At 33.3% G+C, this 26,378-nt stretch overlaps 3 protein-coding genes across 7 annotated transcripts in view; all 3 read right to left on the reverse strand.

Moving 5' to 3' along the window:
- LOC126737849 (ubiquitin carboxyl-terminal hydrolase 7) overlaps positions 1 to 26,242 on the reverse strand; it is a 156,050-nt gene extending 129,808 nt beyond the window's left edge. For 2 of the 5 annotated variants that reach the window (XM_050442914.1, XM_050442913.1), the window contains exons 1-3: positions 25,692 to 26,242; positions 11,097 to 11,284; positions 10,740 to 10,982 (exon numbers count right to left, since the gene is read on the reverse strand). In XM_050442914.1, the coding sequence (XP_050298871.1) occupies positions 10,740 to 10,982; positions 11,097 to 11,284; positions 25,692 to 25,773 (513 nt within the window). In that variant the 5' untranslated portion in view covers positions 25,774 to 26,242. Of the gene's footprint in view, positions 1 to 10,739; positions 10,983 to 11,096; positions 11,285 to 25,428; positions 25,601 to 25,691 lie in introns of those variants that run through there. The other 3 variants (XM_050442917.1, XM_050442919.1, XM_050442918.1) reach the window with 3 other exon arrangements.
- Positions 1 to 26,378, reverse strand: part of LOC126737850 (zinc finger CCHC domain-containing protein 10-like) — a 621,641-nt gene that overhangs the window by 347,966 nt on the left and 247,297 nt on the right. The window lies entirely within an intron of this gene.
- Positions 20,181 to 24,635, reverse strand: LOC126737854 (uncharacterized). Its single transcript, XM_050442926.1, has one exon. It carries the CDS (start codon positions 24,117 to 24,119, stop codon positions 23,133 to 23,135), a length of 987 nt encoding a protein of 328 aa, XP_050298883.1. The 5' UTR covers positions 24,120 to 24,635; the 3' UTR covers positions 20,181 to 23,132.

The raw sequence follows: 26,378 nt of genomic DNA on the forward strand, positions 1-26,378 counted from the left end.
TTGGCAAGACTGAGGACATTTTGTTCTCTTTAAGAAACACTGAAGACAAGACTGTTGAATCTGTGTACCGTGTGTCCAAGATAAGGATGTCTATGATGGGGATCTCGGCAACTATAGGAGATACAAGGTTGATTAAATTAGAGAAAAGTTGTTGAAACCACAAGTTTCAGTAAATATTAAGTGGCACATCTTCTAGTAAGTCTGGTAAATGATTTTCCAAGAAATCTAGGTAAACTTCGGCGTTTAAATTTTCCGGCAACACGAATGGTCCAATAACTCTACCGTTAAGTAGTTTCCTCTCCTTTCCACATGTTTACTTTAAACTGGTCATCTCGGTGTAAATGTGCATTTTTCATATGCCACTCATGTTTGTTGTGGAAATTTATGTATCCATCCTTCTTAAAAGTCGATTCATCGGACCATAGAATTCTTTCCAAGAATCGCGGATCTTCTCAACATTGTTTGACAAAATTCAAGTCTTGCCGGATAGTCTCGAGGTAATAAACTTTGTACTCGTTATGCTACGAATGTGGCTGTGTTTTCTGGCTTTTAGACACGCCTGTCCTTTGTTCTATTCCACTGAGGTACTCTGATGACGTGCAACTTCTTATAAGATTTCGGCCTCATAGGGCAAGCGCGATCTGCCTGCACCACCCATTTAATTTGGGAATCGCCCCTCTAGAAGTAATCGATGCACATTTAGAAATAGTCTGTAATTTGGAGACTATGCTCTTCATTTGGGTACATTTGACGATACAGTCTCGTGACAGCATTAGCATTGCATCAACATTCTCCATAGATAAGATCTATGTTTGCAGTTTCCCGCGCAGTATAACGATCTGGCATGATTTCGTTTACTAACTAAATAATCATACTGTTATCGATAGTCCAGAAAAGAGCCAAAATCCAAATCAAGTCCAATAAACCGAGCCAAATTAACGAAATAATCCAAATAAATTTAGCACGTCTTACTTACCCTGTAGGGGTCTGAACAGAGAATACCCGTACAGACAGGTGGGTAGAAGAATAGCTTAGTGACATGTTCCAACTCAATTTAAATAAATTATTTAAATTTACCTACTTTACGGGGAACAATAAAAAGCGATAAATTAAAACTAAGAAAAAATGTACACTAATCCCAATTGAAACGTCGCACAGTGTTTGCCCCAATGTACAAAAGTCACAAAAATAATAACGCAATTTAAAACAAGAAAAGCCATTAATGGTAAGTATAATGATTGAAGATTACAAAAAAGCCAAATATTTTAAATTCCAATGCTCATACAAAAAACTGCATAGCTTTAAACTGATAAGAGCGAGAATTTTTATTTTTAAATACATAAATGTTTGTGTGTGCATCAGGTTCTTTATAAGTTTTCTGCAAGTGCAATTTATATTAGTAGTGTGCCCAAACATGGATTGTAATTTAACAGGTATGTATTCCTTTCTTTTCCTATTACATTACTTATATATAAAAAAATATTACAAAATTATAAAAAAATAGTTTGACAAAATTCAATTATGTGTTTTAAAAAAATGTGCAAAAATGCTCCATACGATTTCTTGGAATATGATAGCCCCACTACTCTACCTTATTATAAAACATTAAAATCTTGCCCCAATTGGCCCCCCTCTTAGTAATTAATTTTTCTAGATGTGTCCTACAATATACCAAGAAAGATCCTATTTGAAGAGTGGCTAATAAGCCCTTCAAACGAAAAGGAACATAACGTTTTTTTTTGAAAATTAAATCATTTTTAATTCAAGAAAAGGTTTCCGAAGACATTCTAAAACAAAATGAGGGCTATATACAGCAGAAAAGCCATATTTTTTGTTTAAAACTTAAGGAATTTTGGGAAAGATATAATCGAACACGTAGTAAAGTTGACAAAAATCAGGAAAAGTGGCTTTATGGAAATATTACGGCAACTCTCATAACCACAACTTCAACTTCAGAAGTAGCCAAAAACTTCGAGTGACGACTCCAAGTTGATGGGCAGACCTAGAAAATCGTTCGCAGAGTTATCTCCAAAAAACAAAACAAGACGAGTAGAACCGCTACTTAAAAGCTATTCCATGGAAGAATTATCTTTTGCTACTAATAGGTCAATGCATTTATCAGACAATAAATATACCACTCAAAATTTAGCCAATAAAAAATGTCTTACAACCTCACAGGCTATTTTACGACATTAATCTTTCTGTCAAAAAATACAACATTTTGCGGTCAGTTGTAAATGCGCTTCATCCAGACTGTTTCCCGAGCTACTATTCAGTGCTAATAATGAAAAAAGAATATTTACCAGACAAATTTAAAGTAACTGAAACCTCCGCTGAAGTCGACCTTCAACAACTTTTGGAAATAACCACGGATAGCATTTTCAAAACTTTAAATTTTAATAATATTCATGACCACCACCTCAAACTTGTTTGTAAGTGGGGTTTCGATGGTAGCTCGGGACACAGTCTCTACAAACAAAAATTTTCATCGGCAACAGACACGGATGAATATATGTTTTTGACAGCAATGGTTCCGCTAAAGTTACTTGACCTTGACAACCACGGCAATGTAATTTGGAAGAATCCATCCAACCGTCATCTACATTTTACTGTCGGCCGATAAAAAAAGTTGTTCGTAAAGAAGAAGAAAAAATATCGAAGTTAGTAAGAGAGCTTAAAGAATATAGAGTTCCCGTTCAAGAAAACACTATTCTTGTTTCGTTTGAAATGATTTTAAGAATGTTTGACGGCAGTGTTGCAAATATTTTGTCCGATACAAACTCCACTGCAAAATGTATCATTTGTGGAGCCAGTCCCAAAGAAATGAACCCCGATAATGTTTTGGAAAAACCTCCCAAAGAACAAAATTATCGCTTTGGTATATCAACTCTCCACTGTTGGATAAGATTTTTTGAGTGTTTGCTGCACATTGCATACCGTTTGCAAATGAAAGTATGGCAAGTTAAAGGCGACGAAAAAAAAAATAGAAAACACCAAAAAAGTTATCCAAGCTAATTTTAAAAGCAAAATCGGTCTGATAGTAGATAAACCAAAACCTGGGTATGGCTCCACAAATGATGGAAATACTGCGAGGCGCTTCTTTCAGAATTCTGATTTAAGCGCCGAAATAACAGGCATTGATAAAGGCTTAATTGAAAAGTTTCATTTAATATAAGATTATTGGCATCTGGTCGTAAAATTGACGTAACTAAATTTAGGGTTTTGCTTAATGAGGCCCGCCTTTTGTATTTAAGCCTTTATAGCTGGTATTACATGCCTAGTTCTGTTCATAAAGTCTTAGTCCACGCGTGCGACATTATTGACTTTTTTGAATTACCTATTGGCCGCTTCCAGAGGACGCGTTAGAGGCTAGGCATAAGGAATTTCGAAAAATCCGGCTGTGTAACAGTCGTAAAACTTCAAGAGCAGATGCCAACACTGACATTATAAAAACTCTCTTACTAACTTCGGATCCTTATTTATCTACATATAGACGATCTTTAATTAAAAACAAAAAAACTGCCTGTGACGATGAAATTAAAAAATATCTGATAAATGCAGAATCCCATGATTCTCATTCATTTTTAGATATAACGGAAGCTTTAGATACTGATACCGAAACAGAAACTGATAATTCAGACTAAATTTTAAGTGGAAAATGATTTAGAATAATATCCTTTAAGTTTTTATATAGGTATATGTAATTTTTATTTTTGTTAATAAATAATTTGACTTTTTATATATTTTATTACCTAGATACATTTTTTCAAAAATATCGAAAATACAGTTTTTTAACTACGTATTTATTATTAAATAATTTCAATTACCCGCCTATACTCCATACCTTTTTAAAATCCTATAAAAACACCTTTTTAAAAATATAAAGGTATAAATGAAGCTGTATCTATATCTATAGATATAGGTATTTACATACTATAGGTTTTATAATAAACATAAATTCAACTTTATTTTGCTCAAACAAATACCTACACCTACATGATAGCCAGATATGGTTTGTTTATGTTCTAAACCTTTTCTTAACACAACCACAATTATTCTAGTTTTTATGGCATCTCACTAGCTCAAATATTAAAAAAGGTAAGAGAGGTCCCGTATTAGAAAAACCCTCTGTAATGCATTTTGGTTGTTCTTTAATATTAATACATTAAGACATAAATATGTTTAAAACATAGGTTGTATATTACTTTTGTTCCAAAACTCGTATCTTACGCAACACTGTGCATCGTATCAGGAATGGACTTAAGTAAAGTTTTATTTCATTTATTTTGACTGTACAATTATTAACTTAGCTTAGAGTAGCGGCATACATTTGACATAATCTAGCAAGTATCTTACCATTTTGAAATCTAGGTTAGATACACCAATTTTTGAAATCACTTGCCATTAGTGATGTAAATTTTATTTTCCAGGACAGTTAGTTAAAGTTAAGAATGATCTGATGGTCAAAAGACTGAAAAAATTTGATAATTTCTTAAAAATGTGTTTAAATTTAGTTTTCTAATTTATTGAAGGGTTATTCAGTAGGGTGGGCCGACATTTTTTTTTTTTGTAAAATATCAACTCCTGGGGTCAAAAAAGTTGCGTTGTAGCAAAACATAAATTTTAAGCACAAAGATAGTCCCAACAAATATTTTTATTCACTGCCACAAAGACCCTCTGTTTTTTTAATATAAAAAGTCGTGGTGGCAGTAGAAAAAAATTGAAAATTATATTTTTTTAGAAGCAGATCTTCATATTTTTTTATTATAAAATTTTTAGAGCATCAGGGTTATAACTTTTTTTACCTGAAAAAAAAAATTACATTGTTACCCATCATTATTACATATAATATTACTCCGAATAGTTAAGTAAATATTCCTAAAACAAGGTGACCTTGAAAATCAACGCTTCGGCGGCAGTTTTACAGCAAGCGCGGCGCAACGCAGGTAATTCAAAACTTGGAGTTTTGAATCTGAATGGAAAAAAATCTTGGAGTTTTTACAAAAATGTAATTTGGACCTCAACAGATTAGAGGTCGTTGGCTGTGATGGTACTGTCACAAACAGGGCGTAAGGGAGGCATTATAGTGTTATTCAAATTCAAATTCAAATATGCTTTATTGTTTGAACAAAAAATTGTTATAAACAAAGCTTCACCTAATCCTAAAGAGACAGAGTTACAAGGTTAAAATTATATTTAAAAATACAAGTTACAATGACGGATCAAAGTTAAACAGTTAAAATTTACATTTTTTTTTTTTTTTTTTTTTTGAATTAATAAAATCAACTATATTTAACTTTTCTTAACTAAGTACAGTTCAACATCTAGGGTTAAAAAAGAAAAACATTTAAAACAAACAGGTTAGGAAAAGAGCTAGGTCTCCCTTAATTAATTAAAATCTGATTGTGGTTGAAATATTCAGCCACAGAGTAATAAGCTCGACCACTCAGAAATCTCCTCAAGAGAAACTTAAATTTGATGAGAGATTTTGCCCCTCTAATGTCTTCTGGTAGGTGGTTAAAGATTTTTATACCTTCATAAAAAATTGATCTCTTTACCAAGGCAGATGTTGGAATGGGAAGCCGCAAATTATTCCGCTGGCGAGTGACATATCGTGGATTCTGTAGGACAAACCTGTCCTACAGAATTGATGGGAGAAAATAAGGCATGCCACCTCCTGTATGTATAGGCAGTAGATTGTAAGAATGCCCTCCCTGATAAAATATGGTCGGCATGATTCCCTAGGTGATATCCCGCATATATAACGCACAGCACGTTTCTGTAGAACAAACAACATCTGTAGAAGATACTTGCTTGCACTACCCCAAAAGCAGACACCATACCTGAGATGGGACTCAATCAGGGAAAAGTACACGGCTCTCCCAATCCCCATGCCAAGCCCCCGACAGGTCACCCTAACAGCAAAACAACCCGCAGAAACCCTATTGCTGAGACTCCGTCTATGGTCCTCAAACTTAAGTTCCTTGTCAATCACCAGACCCAAAAACTTATTGTTAGAATAAGGCGGGACAGGGCAGTTAGCAATAAGAATATTATTAAGAATACGGTTATTTGTAAAACAAATTAGTTTGGTCTTCTCTGGATTTAATAATAGTAAATTTGCCCTGAACCACTCATATATAAGTTGAAGATCAGCCAACATGGCTATTCTCAAAGAGTCGGTATCATACCCATGCCAGAGAACGGTGGTGTCGTCAGCAAAGAGCGTGAATTTTCCCTGGATATTAAGTCGGACGAGGTCATTAATATATAGGAGAAAAAGTATTGGTCCCAGTACCGACCCTTGAGGTACTCCCCAGGCAACAGATTGATATTCAGAATACTCCGACCCCACACACACTCTCTGACGACGACCCTTTAGATATGAACAAAACCAACTCGCCGCCAAGCCCCTAAAACCATAGTGGAAGAGCTTCCGCAGCAGAACCTCGTGACTGACGCAGTCGAAGGCTTTCGACAAGTCACAAAACACAGCAGCGGAAACTCCACCACCGTTAATCTGACAGTAGACATCACTCATAAAGTTAAACATTGCGTCATTTGTGTTTTTATTTTCTTGAAAGCCAAACTGAGAACCACTAAGAATATTCTTTGATTTTAAATAAGACATCACACGTTTTTTAACCAATTTTTCAATAATCTTTGAAAGTGTGGACAGAAGGGATATTGGTCTAAAGTTTGATGGTTCAGCGAGGCTGCCCGTCTTATGAATTGGGATAACCTTACCTTGGGATAACCTATATCCCAAGGTAAGGTTACCTTGGGTAACCTTTTAGGTGGGTAACCTTTGGGTTTACCTTGGTTGGGATACCTTGGGATAACCTAACCTTGGGATAACCTAGCAGATTTTAGGCAAGCGGGAAAGGTGCCCATAACCCATGATGCATTTATAGCTTCAACAAGGACACTCAGAGAGATGTCCGGCATGTTCAGGAGTATTTTGGCAGATAGGCGATCCTCCCCGGCTGAGTTTTTGTTTTTTATAGAAGTTAATACCTCCTTAAGCTCAACCAAGTCTGTAGGTATAAAGAAAAATGATCCTTGAATACTGGTGCTTGATAAATAAGCAAGTGGATCTGTTGTTGGGAAACCCAAATCTTTATGGATTTTATCAGCAATTCCAATAAAAAAGTCATTTATATGACTAGCAGAACATTCAGGGACTGCCATGGAATAATTGCTGTATGATTGACGGATATCATTAACAATCTTCCAGCATTCTTTAGACTTGTTTGTGGCCTTATTTAGGCAATTTGAGTAGAAGGATCTTTTGGCGATTTTTATTAGTCGCCGATACAAAGACCTATAAGAGTTAAAATATTGATGAAAGGCTGGGCAATTCGTGAACTTTCTTAATGTGTGAAGTGATCTCAAATTTCTACATGAAGTTTTGAATCCCCTAGTTAACCATGACTTCTTGTTCTTTTTTGGTCTAATTTTCACCATGGGAAAAGAGACATCAAAGAGGTTTATCAATTTCCGGTGGAAACACGACAATGGATCCGTCGAATTCAACACGCTTTCCCATCCAGCAGCCACACACGAGTCATGGAATCTGTCGTAGTACCGCCTGCTGAAAATTCGACCGTAGGACCACTCAGCAGTTTTGGGGCATTTCCCTTCACTGATTTCACAGATCACTGCCTCGTGGTCCGACATGCCAGAATTCACAACAGTGCAATCCACCATATGTTCGGGATAATTAGTGCAAACATAGTCAATGGTGCTGGACGAGAACCGTGTGATGCGAGTGGGAGACCTAACATGCATTTGAAGGTTAAATGAACTGAGTAAATTACGGAGGATCAGTGTTGCAATAGATTTCTCATTATAATTTACATTGAAATCACCCGCCAACAGTATGGAGGATGAACATGGGATCATAAGCAGGACACTTTCCAAGCATAAGCAGAATTCAGAGCTATCAGATAATGGTGACCGATAAATACAAAGAATGTATAGGTTTAAATCCTCACAAAAAGATGCAGCAAATGCTTTTCGTTAAAAAACTTTTGCCAGCTAAGATCATACATCCTCCATGAGATAATTCAGTTCTACAAAAGCTAGAAATCACTACATAGTTACTAATGTACATCATTTCGTTCACTTTAAGCCAATGTTCTGTGAGGAGGATAATATTAGGTTCCTTTAGTTCATTCAAAAGTAAAGAATGGAGAATAAAATTGGAAGGCCCCTGCAATGGTTTGTCTGTCAGCTACACGCCAATGAGTTGCCCCTAAGACATCTATTTGAAAAACTGGATGGCAATACCAGTGGACCACGTGCGTTTTCCGGGCCTCTTGGAAAACAACTGCAAATCTGCGAAACGCTTCCTGTAACTTTATTTTTAAAAATAGAATCATCAGTTGACGAATTCCGGAGCGACGATCTTAGCACAGATCAAAAATATCTGTACGATAATTGTCAAGCAGTTAAAAGTGGTGTTTGTTCAGAACACCTGTCTAGGAGGCAGCCTGGAAAAATGGTTCATTCTCGCTGGCTTACCACTGCTTCCCGTATTCTTCGTTTATATGTAGCGACTCAAAACCCTTCAGAAAATTTACAAATACTAAGCCATTTTGTAATGAAAGTATATGCGCCCCTGTGGTTTTGCATTAAGGCACAACCGTCATGCATTTATGCTGCAAGACATTTATTCAAAATCATAAGACTCTGCGACTATTTACAACCAGAATTAAAAGATTTAGTGTATAAAACCATTCAAAGAAATGGATACTTTGGAAGCCCAGAAAATATTATTTTGTCTATGTTATTTGACGAACGTAAATACATAAGACAACTAGGATTCTAAAGAATTTTGAAGAGTAGGCAGTTAAATTACAAAGATCAGCGACATTTTATAGTACCAGAATTTATTTTTGACGCTAAGGAGTATTTTGAAATTATTATCGACTGCCAAAAAGTTTTATGGACAGAGCCTCCTGTAACTATAAAACTATCAAAGGACCAACTAGAAGAAGTTGTTCAGAATCCTGAAACCAGTCTTTTGGCATAAGTAACAGCATACCCTTGTCATACGCAAGCAGTTAAGAGGGGTGTCAAAATAGTAACAAAAGCTTCGGCTTCTGTCTGTGGAAGTGAAAAAAGAGACGGGTATATACAAAACAGGCTGAAGTCAAGGGAAAATATGCCCAAATATAAATCAAAAAAACTTTTGTTTAAACTGATGTGTTTTTTTTCTTAAAAGAGTTACGCAATGTTTTTTTTACTTAGTTTAGTAGTTTCATTTACAAATAAAAAATATATCTTTTTAAATATTTTATTAGTTGTTTTTTATTTTCGTTTCCTTTTTATGCGTTTAAATCAAAGTAAACTTTATCCGAAGATATTTTTTTTCAAAATCTATCAGACAATAAGAAATAAAAATTATATTCTTTAAAAATTTTAATTTTTTTATCGCTCTGTGGCAGTGAGCAAAAAAATTAAATTATTTATGAACCAAAATCCTATGAAGTTTGTTACCTTATCAAATTCTGTTTTTGGCTAAGGAGACCGTAATTAATAAAGAAAAACAAATTTAGCATATTATATTAAATAATTAGTTTTTTTTGTAATACATTCTAATATGGCTCTGTGGCAGTGGAAAAAAAATAATGAATCATGAAGAAAAACACTATAAAGTAAGTCATCGTATGATACATCTGTTCCGGGGTAAGGAGATCCAATTTAAAAAACAAAAAAAAATCACATTACTCAACGGCCCACCCTATTATTCAGGATTAAATTTTAAAAAAAAAATAAGGAAAAATTTGTATCCACAGTACAAAAAAGGTTTTCTATGAATGCCTATAATTTTAAAAGTGCTCGAGATATCTTTTTTAAATATTTTTTTCAATCCTTGAGCACCTGGTCTATTGCCTGTTGTCAGCTTATCATTGATTTTTGGGATACTCTATATATCTTATCTCTTATCAATATAAGATTTCAAATACCAGTGCATAGAACTGAAGGTTTTAAACACTCATTTGCCTACCAGGGTGTATTTTTGATAAACTCTGAAGTATAAACAAGTTTAGTGTAAAATAGTATTGTATTGAAACTGCCCACTAATACTGTATTTTTCATGTAGCATGGAAGAACACATTATGTGAATGTTACCTTTTATGTAATATTTTGTTGTTGCATAATAAACGTTTATTTATTTATTATATCTTGGGAAATACATTTTTTTGATTTGATTTTGTGAATTTGATTTGATCATGTGAAAACCAGTTTGAAAATTTAGTGGAGGTATTGGATTTTATTCAGCTTTTTACAATTAAATTGTATAAAATTGATATATTCCATCAAAAAATCTCATTAGTATATTAATTATAATACATTCTTCCAAAACTAAATGGTTTTTAAGTACAGATCAAAAGCGCAAGTAAATAACAGAGCCAAGATACTTTGGTCAATCTGTATTAGAACCAAAAAAATTACATTCTCAATTTTTTGAAACACCAATTTTTAGATAAGACTTTAAAAGACCAGTATACATAAATAAATTTTAAAGAAAGTGACATACAGAGTGATAAAAATTAAACAGTTATTAAAGTCACATTGTAACTTAAAAACCAAAGCAAATACCAAATTGTTTTTAACAGTACTCATATGTTAAGCAACCCCATAAAATTGTCTAAAATTGAAGACCATGTACAAGATATCTTATGTAAATAACAAGCTTACTACTATTGTTCTTCTATATTAAAACTTACCTTAGAATAAAACAAATGCTGAATTTTCCTGGAAAACGTTTCGGCATCTGACCTGACAGACAGAAGCCGTAGTTCCGCCACCGCGTAACACGACCAAGAGCTGGACTCACTCTCTCCATTGCACTGCAGAAAGAAACCCAATGATTTTTGACCTGTTCGGTCTTGGCTGTGGTTACTGCGTGGCATAACCATAATTTTCCAGGGTAGGTTCCTCACAAAGGTGGCAGGAGAAAGGACAGAGTCCTGCAATGAAAACAGTTCTTAAAGTACACTCGAACAGACTATAAGGAAACACTGTTGTGTTGCCTTAGTATATAAAATAATAAATAATAGAATGATGTTGATTAACTGACTTACCTTCAGCTTACTAAAGTTAGACACAGTATATCTAAAGGTGGCTTCACTGCGTGCCTCATCTTCTTGCATATCAGTGTCCACGGAACTAGCCATACTAGGGTCAGGTTGGGGTCCAATAATTGTTTCTCCATTTTGGCTCTGATCCATTTCTCCTCCACCAGTTTCTGTGATGTAATCCATATTATTAACTATGGGTAAAGATTTGACTTTTATAGCCTTTCAAAATTAATGTCTTTTAATGTTGGGTTAAAATGTTAGCTAATAATTGTAAGTATTGTAGGTGTAGGGTTCTGTGGAAAGCTTAATACCTTTGACTATTTATCAATTATTTAATATGAAGTACTAACAGTCAGAGACTGCAAAATAATAAGTTGAATTTAATTAAAATTGACACTAGATGAAATTTGATATTGAGAAACTTAATGATCAGCTTGATTAAAGATGCTCTTGTGGTATGCAATTTGCAAAAACTTCTAGAGGCTCTTTATGGCAATTTTTAACAAGATGTTTTTTTAAATATGTACAGGTCATATTTTCCTGTATGGCATTTTAAGCAAAAGGTCTTATCTATGGAGTAAAGAAGGATATTTCATACTTTGACTACACTGCTGTATATCTTTCTATTCTATAAAATTTAAAGTGACCTGTTTTGCATCATTTACATATTATTAACAATATGGATAATTTGCATGTGTATATATGAGACAAGAAAATACATCAAATAAACTATGCAAGTAAAAAATAATACAGTAGCTTTAGACTTAGTTACAGTTTAAAATAAGCCCTAAAAAACTTTGCATTTAGATATATGCAGATGTATATTATTATTAGTATATATCTATGATGGGTTTGGTCTATGTCTTAAATTAATTAAAACCAAGAATATAATAATTGTATCTTTAACTAAACTAATAAACATTTGTTTTAATCACAGTATTTTTCATGATGTTCTGAAAAGGAGAATTATTGTCCTACAAAAATATTTATTTATTTATTTATTTACGGGATGTCCCCATTCTAACAAATTACAAAACTTTTCTTGTTTAAAATGAAGAGCAAATTGTTTTTTTTTTACAAAAATGTAAGAAACTACACTGAGATAAAAGTTATGAACATTTTAAAGAATTAAAAGTTGTTTTGTTGAAGAATTTTGACTATAGCAAGGCATTTGGTCTTATAAATCATGAAATGCTGCTGGCTAAGTTCTCTTACTATGGTTTTTCTGAACAAACAATTAATGGTTCTTAAACAATTTATTTTGTAGGTGTCAGGTGGTTGTGTTGGTTGGAGTAATGTCTGAACCAGTTGTTATTAATCAGGGTGTGCCTCAGGGTAGTATGCTGGGGCCATTATTAATTATACATGTCAGACCTTCCTAAGCAGGTAAGACATTGCTTTGTTCAACTTTATCCTGATGACACCCAGCTTTTGGGAGGCAATGCTGAGAATTAATGGGGATCTGGCGATTTGAAGCCTCATGTCAAGTTGAATTGTCAAGAATTTACATACCTTAAATATATTTTACCAACAGAGATGAAGTTTATGCTAATCAACTCACTTATTCTGCCACAATTGGACTATTGTAGTGCAATTTCAAGGTAACTTTTTAGGTTATGTATCGTTGTTTTTAATTTTCTTATACTCCAAATACGATATTTGCATTGTTTTTACTGTTAAATTAATAGATAAATGTCTACAATTATAAGAGGTAAGTGCTTTTTCATTTCCAATTATTATTCACTTAAGTTAATATAATAAATCAGTCCGACCTTTAGTCACAATTACATAAAAGAAGCATTATAATATATACATATCTTCAAAATGTATATTAATCATATTATAGTCATAAAAACCTAATTATTTACATTAGCCTTGACTTGTCCTTCATAGTTGCATAGAACGAATTTGCGCATGCAACAGTTACTGGTTCAAACTGGTTTTGTAACTACTTGGTTCAGAGCTACCTATCATTTTTATTGTCCATCCTTATCAGAAATGTCTTATCATATAAAAGTTGGACACAATGCAATATACCTACATTGCGTACAGCCCGCAGTGGAGCCCTAAGTCAAATTACTAAAAAACAGGCACTAAACGAAGTAGGGTACTTAATTGTTAAGTTTAGGAATAAAATACACTTGGTCCAAAATGCAGCAAGGCAATTTGTATTTAATGTAGGTAAATTTGAACATATAACACCTAGTTATGTAAATAATTATATTCTGAAGTATGGGCAACATTACTTTTTATTTATATATTTACTTGTTACAAGTATCAACAGCTACAAGGCCACTTACAGATTCTAACTTAACATACCATAAAAAGTACTGGTATAAATAATAAAAGAAAATAAAAAAATGAGCAAATGCACAATGCGCATAATAATGCATACAATAAAAAATACCCAACACATCACTGATCAGTTCACTTCTGTTTTAGTTTATTTAGTATTATTTTTTAAACTGATTCATACTAGTTAAATTAATGTCAATATCAGAAGCTTGTTGAATCTTTGGAAATATTAAATTATTCTCAGTTTATGAATGGGAGAATTTTTATAAAGGTTAATTCTTGGATAAGCCAGATAGAATATTAATCGATGATGAGTGTTAATTTTGTTTAAAGCAAAAGGTAACTGACTAAGACTCTCAGGACAATCTATTTTGTTTTTTAGTATTTTGAAAAGAGTGCACAAAAATATTCTTATTCTTCTTTTACTCAGAGACAGTCTATCAAAAAACCTGCAACAAATGATCATTATCACAGCCTCTCTGGGGATATATACCAAATTTCTTAAAATACATGCACTTCAAAAAACACCTCTAAATGCCTTGAACCATTATCCCGCAGATACTGTACTGGGGGGACCAAATAATGGACCCATATTCCAAGATTGGCAAAACTAAGCTATCAAAAATATGGAGACTCACTTCATTAGTCGTTGCAGTATTTGTAACTTGCATGTACAAAGTTATGTCTTCTTCTTATCTCTTCAAACTTTTTGTAGCTAGGCAAGACTTGCAAACTTAAACCTTCAGAATATCATTAGATATCAGATCTCTGCTTATCGTACATCTGCATTTAGAACTTGCTTTTCTTTTTTGGCCATTGAACTACTAAATTCTGATATTTTTCACTTAATAGATAGTAACTCTGTATTAAGTTTTAAGACAAAATATAAATCCCTTTTAGTTACTGGTGGCATGTATTTCTTTTTCATGTCAATACATTACAAATGTTCACATATATCAGAAAAAAAAATACAAAAATTAGTTCCATAAATTAAAAACTCGATAGATTCGAATGAACACAGATATCTGGTTAAAATTTGCATATAAATATGTACATTAATAGACAATAAGACTTTGGATAAAATGTAAAACACTTATTTAACAAGACGCTAATTTCCGGCATAGCCCATCAATGTGCAGTCCCCATTGTAAATTTGAATCTTTTTGAACCTCCAGAAATTTCACACCCTCTACACCTTCATTCATATCACCAATTTCCCGCAAGGAGAATCTCATTTGATTTGTTTTGTCATCATTAAGCAACAGTTTGTTGGAACTAAACCATTCTTCAGCCCTCTTCTATGCAGCCTTGCAACCCTCCAGCGACATGGCGAGAGTATCCGCCATGTAAGAGATGGTAGTGTCATCCGCAGAGTGTATATCGCTCAGACGATCTTGAATCGGGTAGATCGTTTATGTAAATAAGGAACAGAATGGGTCCCAATTCTGATCCTTGGGGAAACACAGATATTGAGAACACTCTCTGCCAAGGACACCCCCCTCACCTTAACAGCTTGCCTACGATCAGATAGGTGTAATGCACTAAGCTCAATGCTAGCTGAACAAAAAATGTATTTATTGTTAACTTTTGCAGAAGGATGTCATGGTCAACACAGTTGAAAGCCTTGCTCAGGTCGCAAAACAGCACCAACTCAAACTGCAGTACATTGAATGATTCCATGATTCGAGTCACAAGATCCAAAATTCCCATTCCCATTTAGTACTCTTATTCTGTCTGAAACCAAACTGATTTACAGCAAAAAAATTATTGCATTTAAAAAAGTGAGTTAGCTGAAGAGCCATTTTTCAAATATTTTTGAGATAACTGGTAGTAAAATGTTACTATTCACTGGATGAATACTACGTTGACACATTCTAATTTTCCCTAAGTGTAAGTCTACAGTATTTGAATTTTATTTGATTTGTTTGTATGGTTTGAATTCTTTGCTGTCTTATACTTGAGGGGATAATTATGGAATTTAATTTACTTTTTATGTATTTTTTTCTGCTGTTCTTATGTATTGTTTTCTGATGTTTGTTTTGGAACTCGAGTGTGTATGGGGTGTAGTGGTAGTAATTTAAGGTAGCTTTGTTTTTCACAATTTTTCTTTGTTAATAACAATAAAGCATGTTTTTTTTTTTTAAATATATTTTGTTGCTTGATTTTATATGGAGGTATAGTAAGTGGTAGTATGGATGAACGCTCTGTGAATGCTAACCCTTTATGTAATTTGTAAATGGTATTTGTGTCTTAACACTGAGTGATTTTGTGTGGAATATTTTGACATAATGACATAAATGTGGAATATTTTGAATTTGAACCACTCTATTTGCTTCTCCTAAAAAAGTATATTTTTTGAACAATCCATTTTTTAAATATTCAATTATGTTGATTCGCAAATGTCTGTGGGTCAGTCAGTATTTAATTTGGATACTTTTGTGTATGTAGTTGTCTGGCTCCATAACAATTGCCATTAGCAAGTCCATAAATTAAATGATTCTCTGCATATTCTTGATTTTGATTAAACCATCATTAACCATCCAAAACAACTATTTCTGGAGTTGTAAAACAAAAAAATGTTAGAGTGACAACAGAAACTATGCTGCTACTACTAAATTTTTTCTGATATTTATTAGTTAATTTCCACCAATGGCTATTTTTGCATAAAAATTATATAAGTGAGAGATACAAGAATAGTGCAAAAGACCAAAAAGTTAAATAAGGGATCATAGAATATAAATTTCATGTCAGAATTTATGCAGAGTGTTGACTTTCAAAAAAAAAAAGTGAAAGACAAAATTGTAGCTGTTTCTATAAAATGTAACACTGTATATGCAAAATATGAGAAAAAAATGAAACTTTACCACTCTGTATAACAAAGGCAATATATTTAAATTTCTTTTTCATTTTACAAGTAGTGAGTTCTCCTATACATGATATTAACTAACACCCAGTATAATATGAAAATTTGTTTACTTAATTATTTATTTATAGGCTTAAGTAATTTTTTTAAAATATCATAATTAAATTATGAGGGCTGGTAGTCCTTTTTTATTTCTGATGTCTCTGTTATGTTCAAACTACTAAATGCAGTGATTTCATGTCCCTTTTTACTTTCTCAAGTCAAATTTGCTGTTCCATAAATGTTGACAAAATAATTTATTTTCTATTGAGTTTCATAGGACTAATTATGGGAGACATTATTTTATGCATAGAACTTTAGATTTTTTAAACAGGAAGAATAGATTGGTTATTTTTAATGGATCTTTTCATTCATTTAAAACTAAATTTAAAAGGATGATGATTTAGACTGAGAAGGATGAAAGTATTGTTAAAACTGTTATTATAATTTTTATAGAATGTGATATATTTAGTTTAGGATACTGCTTTGTTATAACCTTATTATTGATTTTGTACCTTATTTTGTTTGTATTGGGATTTTCCCACCTATTAATAAATAGATAAATTTATATGATATTTTGTTAATCCCTATCATGAATACATCCAGAAATCAATAGGAAAACCCTATTCCAAGACATAATTTTTCATGTTCCATGACAAATGATATAATATGACCAGATAACTAGTGCCTTGGAGGGATCTTGTTGAATGAATTTCTGCAAGGTCTTAATTAAAATTCAAATCATTTATTCATGTCAAAATCCCTGAAGTAATGGACCTACATCACAATAATGAAAATCACACTAGTTTTGTTGCCCAATATCTAAAATTAAAATTTTTCTAAATTAAAAATTTATATGAATAATGTAGTAAGTTAAAAAAAATAATTCCCAATAAAATGCAAACGCAAATGCTGCTGCCGGAACACCCTGTATATGGGCAAACAAGTTTCTACAGATTAAATGCTTTTTCAAAAATATGCAAAGCATTTATTTTTTGTGTGTGGCAAACTGCTGAATATTTTAACATACAACAGGAACTCCATAATATAGAGACAAGGAAGTGTGAGTATATGGAGAGTTATAAATATAGCACTACAGTCATCCTTATAACCCAGTCCTGCGAAAGTCCCAATTGTCTTTCTTCAAATTGTAAAGAGTCTTTGAGCACATGGAACATGACTCCAACTAAGTATAGCATATGAAAGTTTTTTATTTATTTATTTATTCATCAACGTATATAACATTTCAAGTACTTATTAATAATTAACAGTAGTCTTAAGTAAAAACTATAATACTAATAAACAATACTGTGCTAAACATAATCCAAAGAGTGGGAGTAGGGCACTATCCCAAGATAGTTGCCCTAGCTGACGACTTAAATTTATTTAAAGATGTACTGAAAAAATCAAGATCTTTTGCAAATCTATTCACTGTAGAAGCTATTCTATTTATAGGACTGTTTAGTAGATAGGATGTTCTGCAAAAGGGAATGTGAAGAAGCGCCTGACCTCATGTTGTGTAAGAAGATACATGCAAAGAGAAAAGGCACAGACATTCCGGACTTCTAACAATACCATTCAGAACCTTAAACGCAAAGCAAACATCAAAGAACTGCCTTCTACTTGATAAGGAGTTTATGCTCAGGTAGGACATGGTCTCTGAACAGGTAAGATCCAGGCCTGACTTCATAAGAGTATATCTGGCAAACCTGATAAACTTGTGCTGGATATTTTCAAGCCTCTCAATGTGAATCAGAAAATGAGGTGACCAAACAATATTGGAGAATTCGAGAAGAGATCTCACCAGGCAAATATATAGTGTCTTCAATGCTGACACATTAGTAAAGTCTTTGCAAGATCTTTTGATAAAACCAAGCAGTTTATTAGCTCTATTTACAGTATTTTCGAAGTGGTGGGAGAAAGTAAGACTCGGGTCCAGAAAGACACCCAAATCCTTGACTGAGTCAAGCTCCATCAATAACATATTGACAAGGAGGGGAGACCCTTAAACGAGTAAACCTCATAAACCCACATTTCTTAACATTCAATGACATTTCATTCGACTTACACCAGGAAAACACTCTGTTTATATCTCTCTGAAGCACCAACTGATCCTGAGAGGAGGAAATCCGCCGAAAAATTTTCAAATCATCAGCGAAGAGCAAAAACTCAGACTCCAGTAGGGAGCCGAGGTGATTGATAAAGAGACTGAATAACAATGGTCCCAAATGGGAGCCCTGAGGGACCCCTGAAGTTGTCAAAAATGGGTTGGACAAAAAGCCACCAATTTTAACACGCTGCTCTCTATCCATCAGATAAGACTTGATCCAAAGTAAAAGAGATCCGCTGATGCCGAGATCTGAAATATGAGAGATAAGAATATTATGGTTGACCCTATCGAAGGCCTTACTAAAGTCCGTGTATATCGCATGTGTTTCATTACCGTCGGCAAAAGATTTGAAGATATAGTTGCTAAAAACAAACAAGTTTGTATCCACAGAACGACCTCTGGTGAATCCATGCTGCTGATCTCCAATTATTTCCTGAAATGTGCCAGATAGAACCACCTCTACACAGTGCTCGAACAGCTTAGGAATTGCAGAGAGGATACTAATGGGACGATAGTTAGTTATGTCACTCTTATTCCCAGATTTATAAATAGGACATACATGAGATAGCTTCCAGTTCTTTGGAAAAGTTCCAGAAGTTAGGGACAAATTGAAAATATGAAAAAGTGGAAGGAAAAGGGAATGGCTGCATTCTTTCAAAAGCCTGTTTGGAATTCCATCGGGACCCGCTCCCTTTCTGCTGTCCAGTTTAGCTAAAGTTGAGCATGAAAAGTTGCAAAGTATAAATTTTTTAATACTTTTTGGGTTGCATTATCTGCAAAGCAGTGAAGAAGATATACAGGTTCTTATTTAAACTTTCAATGTGTAAATTCCATTGAGGGATCAACAATTACATCAAGAAATTTAGTATGTTGGACTTAATCATTAAAGCTGTCAACATCTCTTAGAGCCTAAATGGCCTCACCCTTGTCTCTGGTCAACATTAGCCTATTCCATATAAACCATCTCATGTGCCTCCAAGAAATGCAACAGAAAAGCTTGAAAGGTACTGCAAGTGACATAGATAGAGTTGTTATCAGCAAAAAGGTTTGAAAATAATTTCGGGACTAGAAGGCACAATCATTAATAAAAATTAAGTTGAGTATGGACCTGAGAATGGGAATCCTGGGACAAACCAATTTGTATTTTCTGCCTTGATGACTCCTCACCAACATACTAGACCGATACCTGTTGGTTAAGTAAGATTCTAAAAGTTAGCCAGTCTTTTTATTAAAATCATTGAACTTAATCTTATCTAGGAGGAATGGATGGTTGTCAAAAACTTTGCTGAGATCACAAAACAGACCTGTATTATAACATTACTCATCAACAGCATCCATGATTTGATCATATTAAGTAAACTCTGTGTTGTGTTCCTATTTTTTCTAAATTCTTTGATTGACTCTCTCTAAACAGCCCATTCTCCTTAAAGTACTGCACTATCTGTTCAAAAACATTTTTTTATATAATACTTTGATATAATAGGAAGAAGGGAAATCTGCCTATAGTTTCTTCCTTCACCTGAACCTATTTCTTCTTAAATAATGGTACAAGGGATTCATTGAAACATTTCAGAAAGCAGTTTTCCCTAATACATACAAATCATTTATTAAATCCATAAAACATGTAGTTACAACAATACACATTTTTTATTACCTATGTGAGATTTTGTCAGTAAAAAAATTCTAACTTAATTAAGTATACAATTAAAATATTTATATTCATGTCATGATTTATCAAAATATTAAATTTAAATATAAATAAAAAGGCAAAAGGCGAGTACACAAAAATTAAATAACAAGAAAATATAACATTCATTCACAAATTAACTCATGCACTAATACACAATACTAGATGAGAGTTTCATTTAAATTTTCAGCCATATACTCATGAAGAGAATAAAAGGCCTTTTCTTGCAGATATATTTTTAGATCTTTCTTTATCTCTTTATCTGATTTTTCTCTGAAGTTTATTGGGAGTTTATTCCAGACATCTAAAATACTATGTACCACATTTTTCTTAACAAATGTAAAATTTGGTTTACTAGTCTTGAAATTGTTTTTGAACCTAGTATTATGCGGATGTTGCCCTTTCAGATTCTCAAAAAAGATTTTATTGTCAAGGATAAACGAAACACATTCATAGATATAAATACAATAAAATGTTAGGATGTTATGATTAATAAAATATGGTTTACAGGATTCCTAATAGGTTAAATTGAATATCAAGCACCTTTTTTGCAAGATAAGAACTCTTTCAGAGTCCCCCGAATTCCCCCAAAGAATTATACCATATTTGACTCTGGACTGTATATAGGCATGATATGCTGAAAGGGAAGCCACTGTACCCACCTCCTGTGTTATTAGTCTCAAAGCGAAGCAATATCTGGACATATTTGCTGCCACCAACTCAACATGGACACCCCAATCCAATCTTTCATCCATCATTACCCCAAGGAAGTTAGCTGACTGCTGTGTTCTTATCTCTGTCCTTCCAATTTGCACTAGAGAGCTTTCACTAGGCCGTTGTTTAAAGTTTAATATTTGCGTTTTGTTGACATTCAGCAGAAGATTATTTATGCTAAACCAGTCTTCTAGCAATCCAACAGTTTGGGCCACTTGATTTGCATACTCCTGATCTGTATTTTTGCTGCATATAAGACTTGTGTCATCAGCAAACATAACCATATCATCATAGACATTGGTGACATCATTGGTGTAGATTATATACCGCAATGGTCCCAGAACGGTCCCCTGAGGCACACCTTTTTTTATTTCTTTGTAACCAGACTTGAACTGTCTACCATCACTCATTCTTTCAACTACACACTGCCTACGGTTTGACAAATAGGACTCTAGAAGTTTGAGGGCAACTCCTCTGATTCCATAGGCTTCTAGTTTTTTAAGCAGTATTGAATGGTCAACACTGTCAAAAGCCTTGGATAGGTCAAGAAAAATTGCCATTGTAGCTTTTCGATCATTAATTGATTTAATAATTTTCTGCAGTGTTGATATATAGCCCTAACTGTTGATCTGCCTTTTCTAAACCCGTTCTGCAATTCTGTCAGTATTTGATGTTTCTCAAGATAAGTTTCAAGCCTGGTGTATATAATTTTTTTAAAAACCTTGTTTATATTGGAGAGCAGTGATATTGGACGGTACTTTTTAGGTTCAGAGGGATTGTCTTTTTTGAAGACCGGTTTAACTAGAGCAATTTTGAGAAGTGTTGGATAGGTACCCTGTTGAATTGATAAGTTTATGACATGAGCTAGTGGCCTTGCCAATTGCCCTGAAATCTGCTTTAAAAATGAAATAGGAATGTCATCATGACCTGTTGATCTCTTATTTTTTAGCTGTTTTATTGTGTTCTCTACTTCAGTTGGATTGGTAGAAGCCAAAAAAATGCTGTTTGGATGTCTCTTTATTTTGCTTAGATCAATATTATTGTTAAAGTTAATGTCAGGACAGATATTTAAGAAGTAGTCATTAACAGTGTCAAGAAAATCAGATTCACTATCAGATTTAGTATTTGAACATTCCAATAAAGATTTTTTTTGAGACTTTTTGTTTGTAAATTTTTTAATTAAAGACTATGTAGCCTTCCCTTTATTCTCAAATTCAGCAATATATTTAAAGTTAGTTTAATAAAAAATTTTTAACCTCTCTAATTACTTTTTTTAAGACCGTACAATATTTTTTATAGTAATTTTTACTAACATGTCCAGAAATCATGTGATGAAATAAATTGTGTTTCTTTTTTGATGAGATCTTGATACCTTGTGTTAACCAGGATCTATTCTTTGAGCTTTTTGATTTTATTTTTTTTATTGGAAATATTTGGTTGAGCTTAGTATCCAAAATACTTGCCAGCTTATTAAAAGCTTTTGCAGCATCCGCCTCCCCCAGCACATCATCCCACACACAGCCAGTCATTTCAGAACATAAAGCCTGTAATTTAGATTTTGAAAATATTCTCCCCATTTTCCATGCACCAACTTCTTTGTTGGTGTTTAGACTTGTATTAATTGAGATCTGTATTGCATGGTGATCAGAAAGGGCTGTTTCCAATACTTCAGCATTGCTAAAATCTAAAAACTTAATGAAAAAATTGTCTATACATGATATTTTATTTAATAGATTTGGTCTTGTTGTATCAAATATTGTTTGATTAAAATTATAAGAAAGTAAAAGATCCAAAAATTTCTGCTTTTCCATTCCACTCTCATTTAGATTTTTTCTGACGATAAATTGACATTAAAATCACCTGTCATAAAATTCTTGAAAGCTGAACATAAACTCTGACACAATTCCTCAAAGACATCAAGAAAAACATTAAAGTCACCAAGACATGACCTATATACACACAGAATCAATAATTTTTTATTTTTATTTAAAATTCCACATACTTCAATTTGTCCTTTAATGCTGTAGTTCTGTATATTAAGCATCTCACTATAATATTTTTCCTTCCCATCTTGAAAAAGAATGCAAACACCTCTGTGCTGACTGTGTATTCTCGTATAACAAGTAAGCAGTTGGTACCCATCAATGTGGATGAAATTCTCCTCCCCTGGCCTGAGCCAGTGCTCGCTCAGGCATAAAATTTCATAATTTTTGTTAAGTTTATCTAGAGTGACTTCTAAGTCTAATGTCATATTTCTTATACACTGGATATTTTGTGTAAATATTTGAACGTCTGGGTTTATTATTCCTGATATCGGTGGTTGTTTGGATCTCATCTCAGGTGTAAAAGATGGTTCACCACTACACCTTTACCCCATAGCTGCGAGTTCATGATCTTTTTTTTGTCCTCAAGCTCCACTTCAATTTTAAAAGAGCTAAGAAATTTTTGCTTTTTTGTTTTCATTTTCTCACACTTACAAGAAACATTAGCATTTTCTTTCATGTACTTCTCAAGTTGTGCAGAGTCTACATCCACTCCTAGTCCAGATATGAAGATATATCCCTTTTTTGTGGCTACACTTAAGCTAAAAATACAGTTTTCTCCAAGCACTGGCTCAGGTCGCGCCTGCTTTGATCTCCTTTGTTTTCTATTTGTGACAAGTTGCCAGTTGTTGCCCTCTTCTAAATTACTTGCTGAACTCTCCTCTATTATGTTGTTTGCTTCTTTCTGAAAAGGCTCTTCTGGTTGTAGAGCCAAAGTTGCATGGTTTACCTTTGCAGCTGGTGATTGAACTTCTCTAACAATGTTGTTTACATTTTCTTTGGTGGCCTTGTTTGTGTTTTCCTGTTTCAGGCTCTTACTCAGCTGGATCTGATGTTGCTTCAAATTCTTAGCTGATTTGTGGACCTCTTCTACCCCAGCTGAGGCGCTGGGGCCTTTGTTTATTGCTTCATTGTTTTTGTTTATTTTTCCCTCAAGAAATTCAACTTTCTCTCTTAAGAGACCATTGTTTTCACAAAGAATTTCATTTTTGCTCTTTAATTTGCATATAAGTTCTTTTAAAAGTAAAATTTCTGCTTGAAATTCATTATTATTTCTTTGTTTATTTACCTCTGTTGAGGTTAGGTCATGTTCTAGGCACTCAACTCGCATTTCATCTAAGATACATATTTTTTCAGCCCAATCTCGGTATGCACAGGATTTATGGTACACTCTCCCACACTGGACACAAATTATGGCACTTGTTTGCTTTGTTTTACAGCAGAAAAACTTGATTTTATTGCTCGATTCGTCGCGCGCGTCTTTACTTGGCGCCATCTTATAGGTAAATACATATAATAAATGAATATTAAATAAATATTATAAATATGAAAATAAATATTATAAATGAATGAATCTAGTTGAGGGAGTAACATATAATTCCTGTATTGAATTAATAACTTTTCAGAGTTTAAAAAATAATTATTATAATCATTGGAAGTAATGTTTTGAGATTTATTTTGCAGTGGTTAAAATTTCTGTTTATGACTTGCTATATAAGCATTATTTGCAACAGTTTTTTGATTTATTTATATCTTTTTTTTACAGAAAGTAGTCAAACTGATAAGCAGGGGTATTTTATTGCTTTCTAAGACTGCCTAACAACTAATGATGCTCTCTCATAGCCCTTTCTGAAATAAACCAACCAATGTTATTTTCAGATTTAATCATATAAATCTTTTCTGGAAAACAACAAAACATTCACACATTGTTAATAACTCTTGTATTTGCTGTTAGGTGCCTACATAAAATTCTAAAATATTTCAAAAACCTTAAAGTGTAATTTGATTTTGGATAACCACTGTTTATTTTGTCTTTTTTAAATATTTAAAAGGAATAGAATTTACATGAATACAAATAAAAATTTATATTAATTTTCACGAATTTGTATGAATATGTAAGAGTTGACCAAAAGGTGACAAAACTATGTTAAATTGTAATGTCATAAAATTTGTGTCTAAAAAAAGATATGATTTGTTAAAAGTTATTATCAAATCAATGTGTTTGTAAAGTTATGCTTAATAGACTAAATATCAAAACTAGACAGGGTGAATGTCTTAGAAAAGGTTTTCCTTTGTTTCTTTAGTATAAGGCCATCAAATACTATTGGCTTGAATTAAAACCCAAGCTAATTTATTTCGGGATTTTATTTTTACAGAATGTTCAGCAATAGGTACATAATTAAATGTTTGTCATTATTTTGGAAGTTTGCCTGGAAACCTAATTAAGTTAAAGTCCTACTATTTAGCTTGAAACAAATTTTTGTTTTACTGATTGCTTACTAAACAAAGATTTTGCTTTGTTCCCAAATCATTACTATTTTGAAACATTCCCTCCTTTGAAATCAATCAGTATTTCATCTTAAAGTTAAAAGATTATGTAGCTGCAATGTTTGTGAAATCAATACAAATAGGTTGGGTTGATACCATAAAAGTTACAACAAAAAAGCACATTGTTGATGAAAAGACCACTAAATGTGTTCATAATTGTGAGGAGGTTAAATAAAAGATAAAAAACCAATAAATTAGAATAATATTAGAGTTAAAGCAATGCCAAAATAAGCACCACTTTGTATCCAAAAACTTACAGGTCCTGCGAGATAATCTGGAAGTACTGAGCTGACAATGTATTTGAATGTGTTCTTTGTGTACTTCCACAGATTTAAATATAGAATTCGGGCATTTTTTAGGCAAAAATCACATTAAAAAGGCCATTAGTAACTAATGCCGTTGTCGATTGACGACTCGCGAAACGTCAACTGTCAAAACACGGATGGTATATATGATAAAAATTTCAGAAGAATGGAGGATTTTGTAATTTTTTTAAAACTTTTTTAAAGTGAAAACTAACCTTCTTGGGTATCCATATCCTCGACGTCGCTATGGTTGTCTCGATGCTGAAAAAATCCTGGTCCTGTCCGGTGGTTCATCATTGGAGGCGTCGGGTTTAGAGGAGCAGGTTTTTCCTTCTCTATACCACTAAATACGAGACTGTCTTCACTACTCGTTAGATTTGTGTTTGTATCAGGTAATGAGGAACGCACACGGACTAGGATACGGCCGCCGGTTTTCTTATCTTGTGAATTTTCCGTGCGTTTAGTCTCGGAAACCGAAGTGGTCAATTTGAGGAAGTGCTTACTCGCGATGCGCCCAATGTCTGCAGTTTTTTACACCCCCTGCGCGAGAGAATCGCATCAGAAACATAAATAGCGATTTTGTTCCAACCGCTCTCTGACAGAGAAATATCGGGATGTACTTATTCGGTGGACTTTCGCGCTAGAGGCAATGTACTTTTCACATACAAAATAAACAAAATGGAGGCATATTTCTTATTTGCCATTCATTTTTGCTTTTAGTACTCGTAAAAATAATTGCAGTCACGATTCCCTGACACTGACACTGACAGCCACAGCTGTCACTGTCATGTCAGTAGCGATCGAAAAGCCATTTTTAAAAACCCCATTCATAGAAATTCATACGGTTAAGTACCAACATCTCCACCTAGATGTCGCACATTAACTAAAGGTCGCTACACGTA

The sequence above is a fragment of the Anthonomus grandis genome, chromosome 6 (genome assembly GCF_022605725.1).
Source record: "Anthonomus grandis grandis chromosome 6, icAntGran1.3, whole genome shotgun sequence".
NCBI classification, from domain to species: Eukaryota; Metazoa; Arthropoda; class Insecta; order Coleoptera; family Curculionidae; genus Anthonomus; species Anthonomus grandis.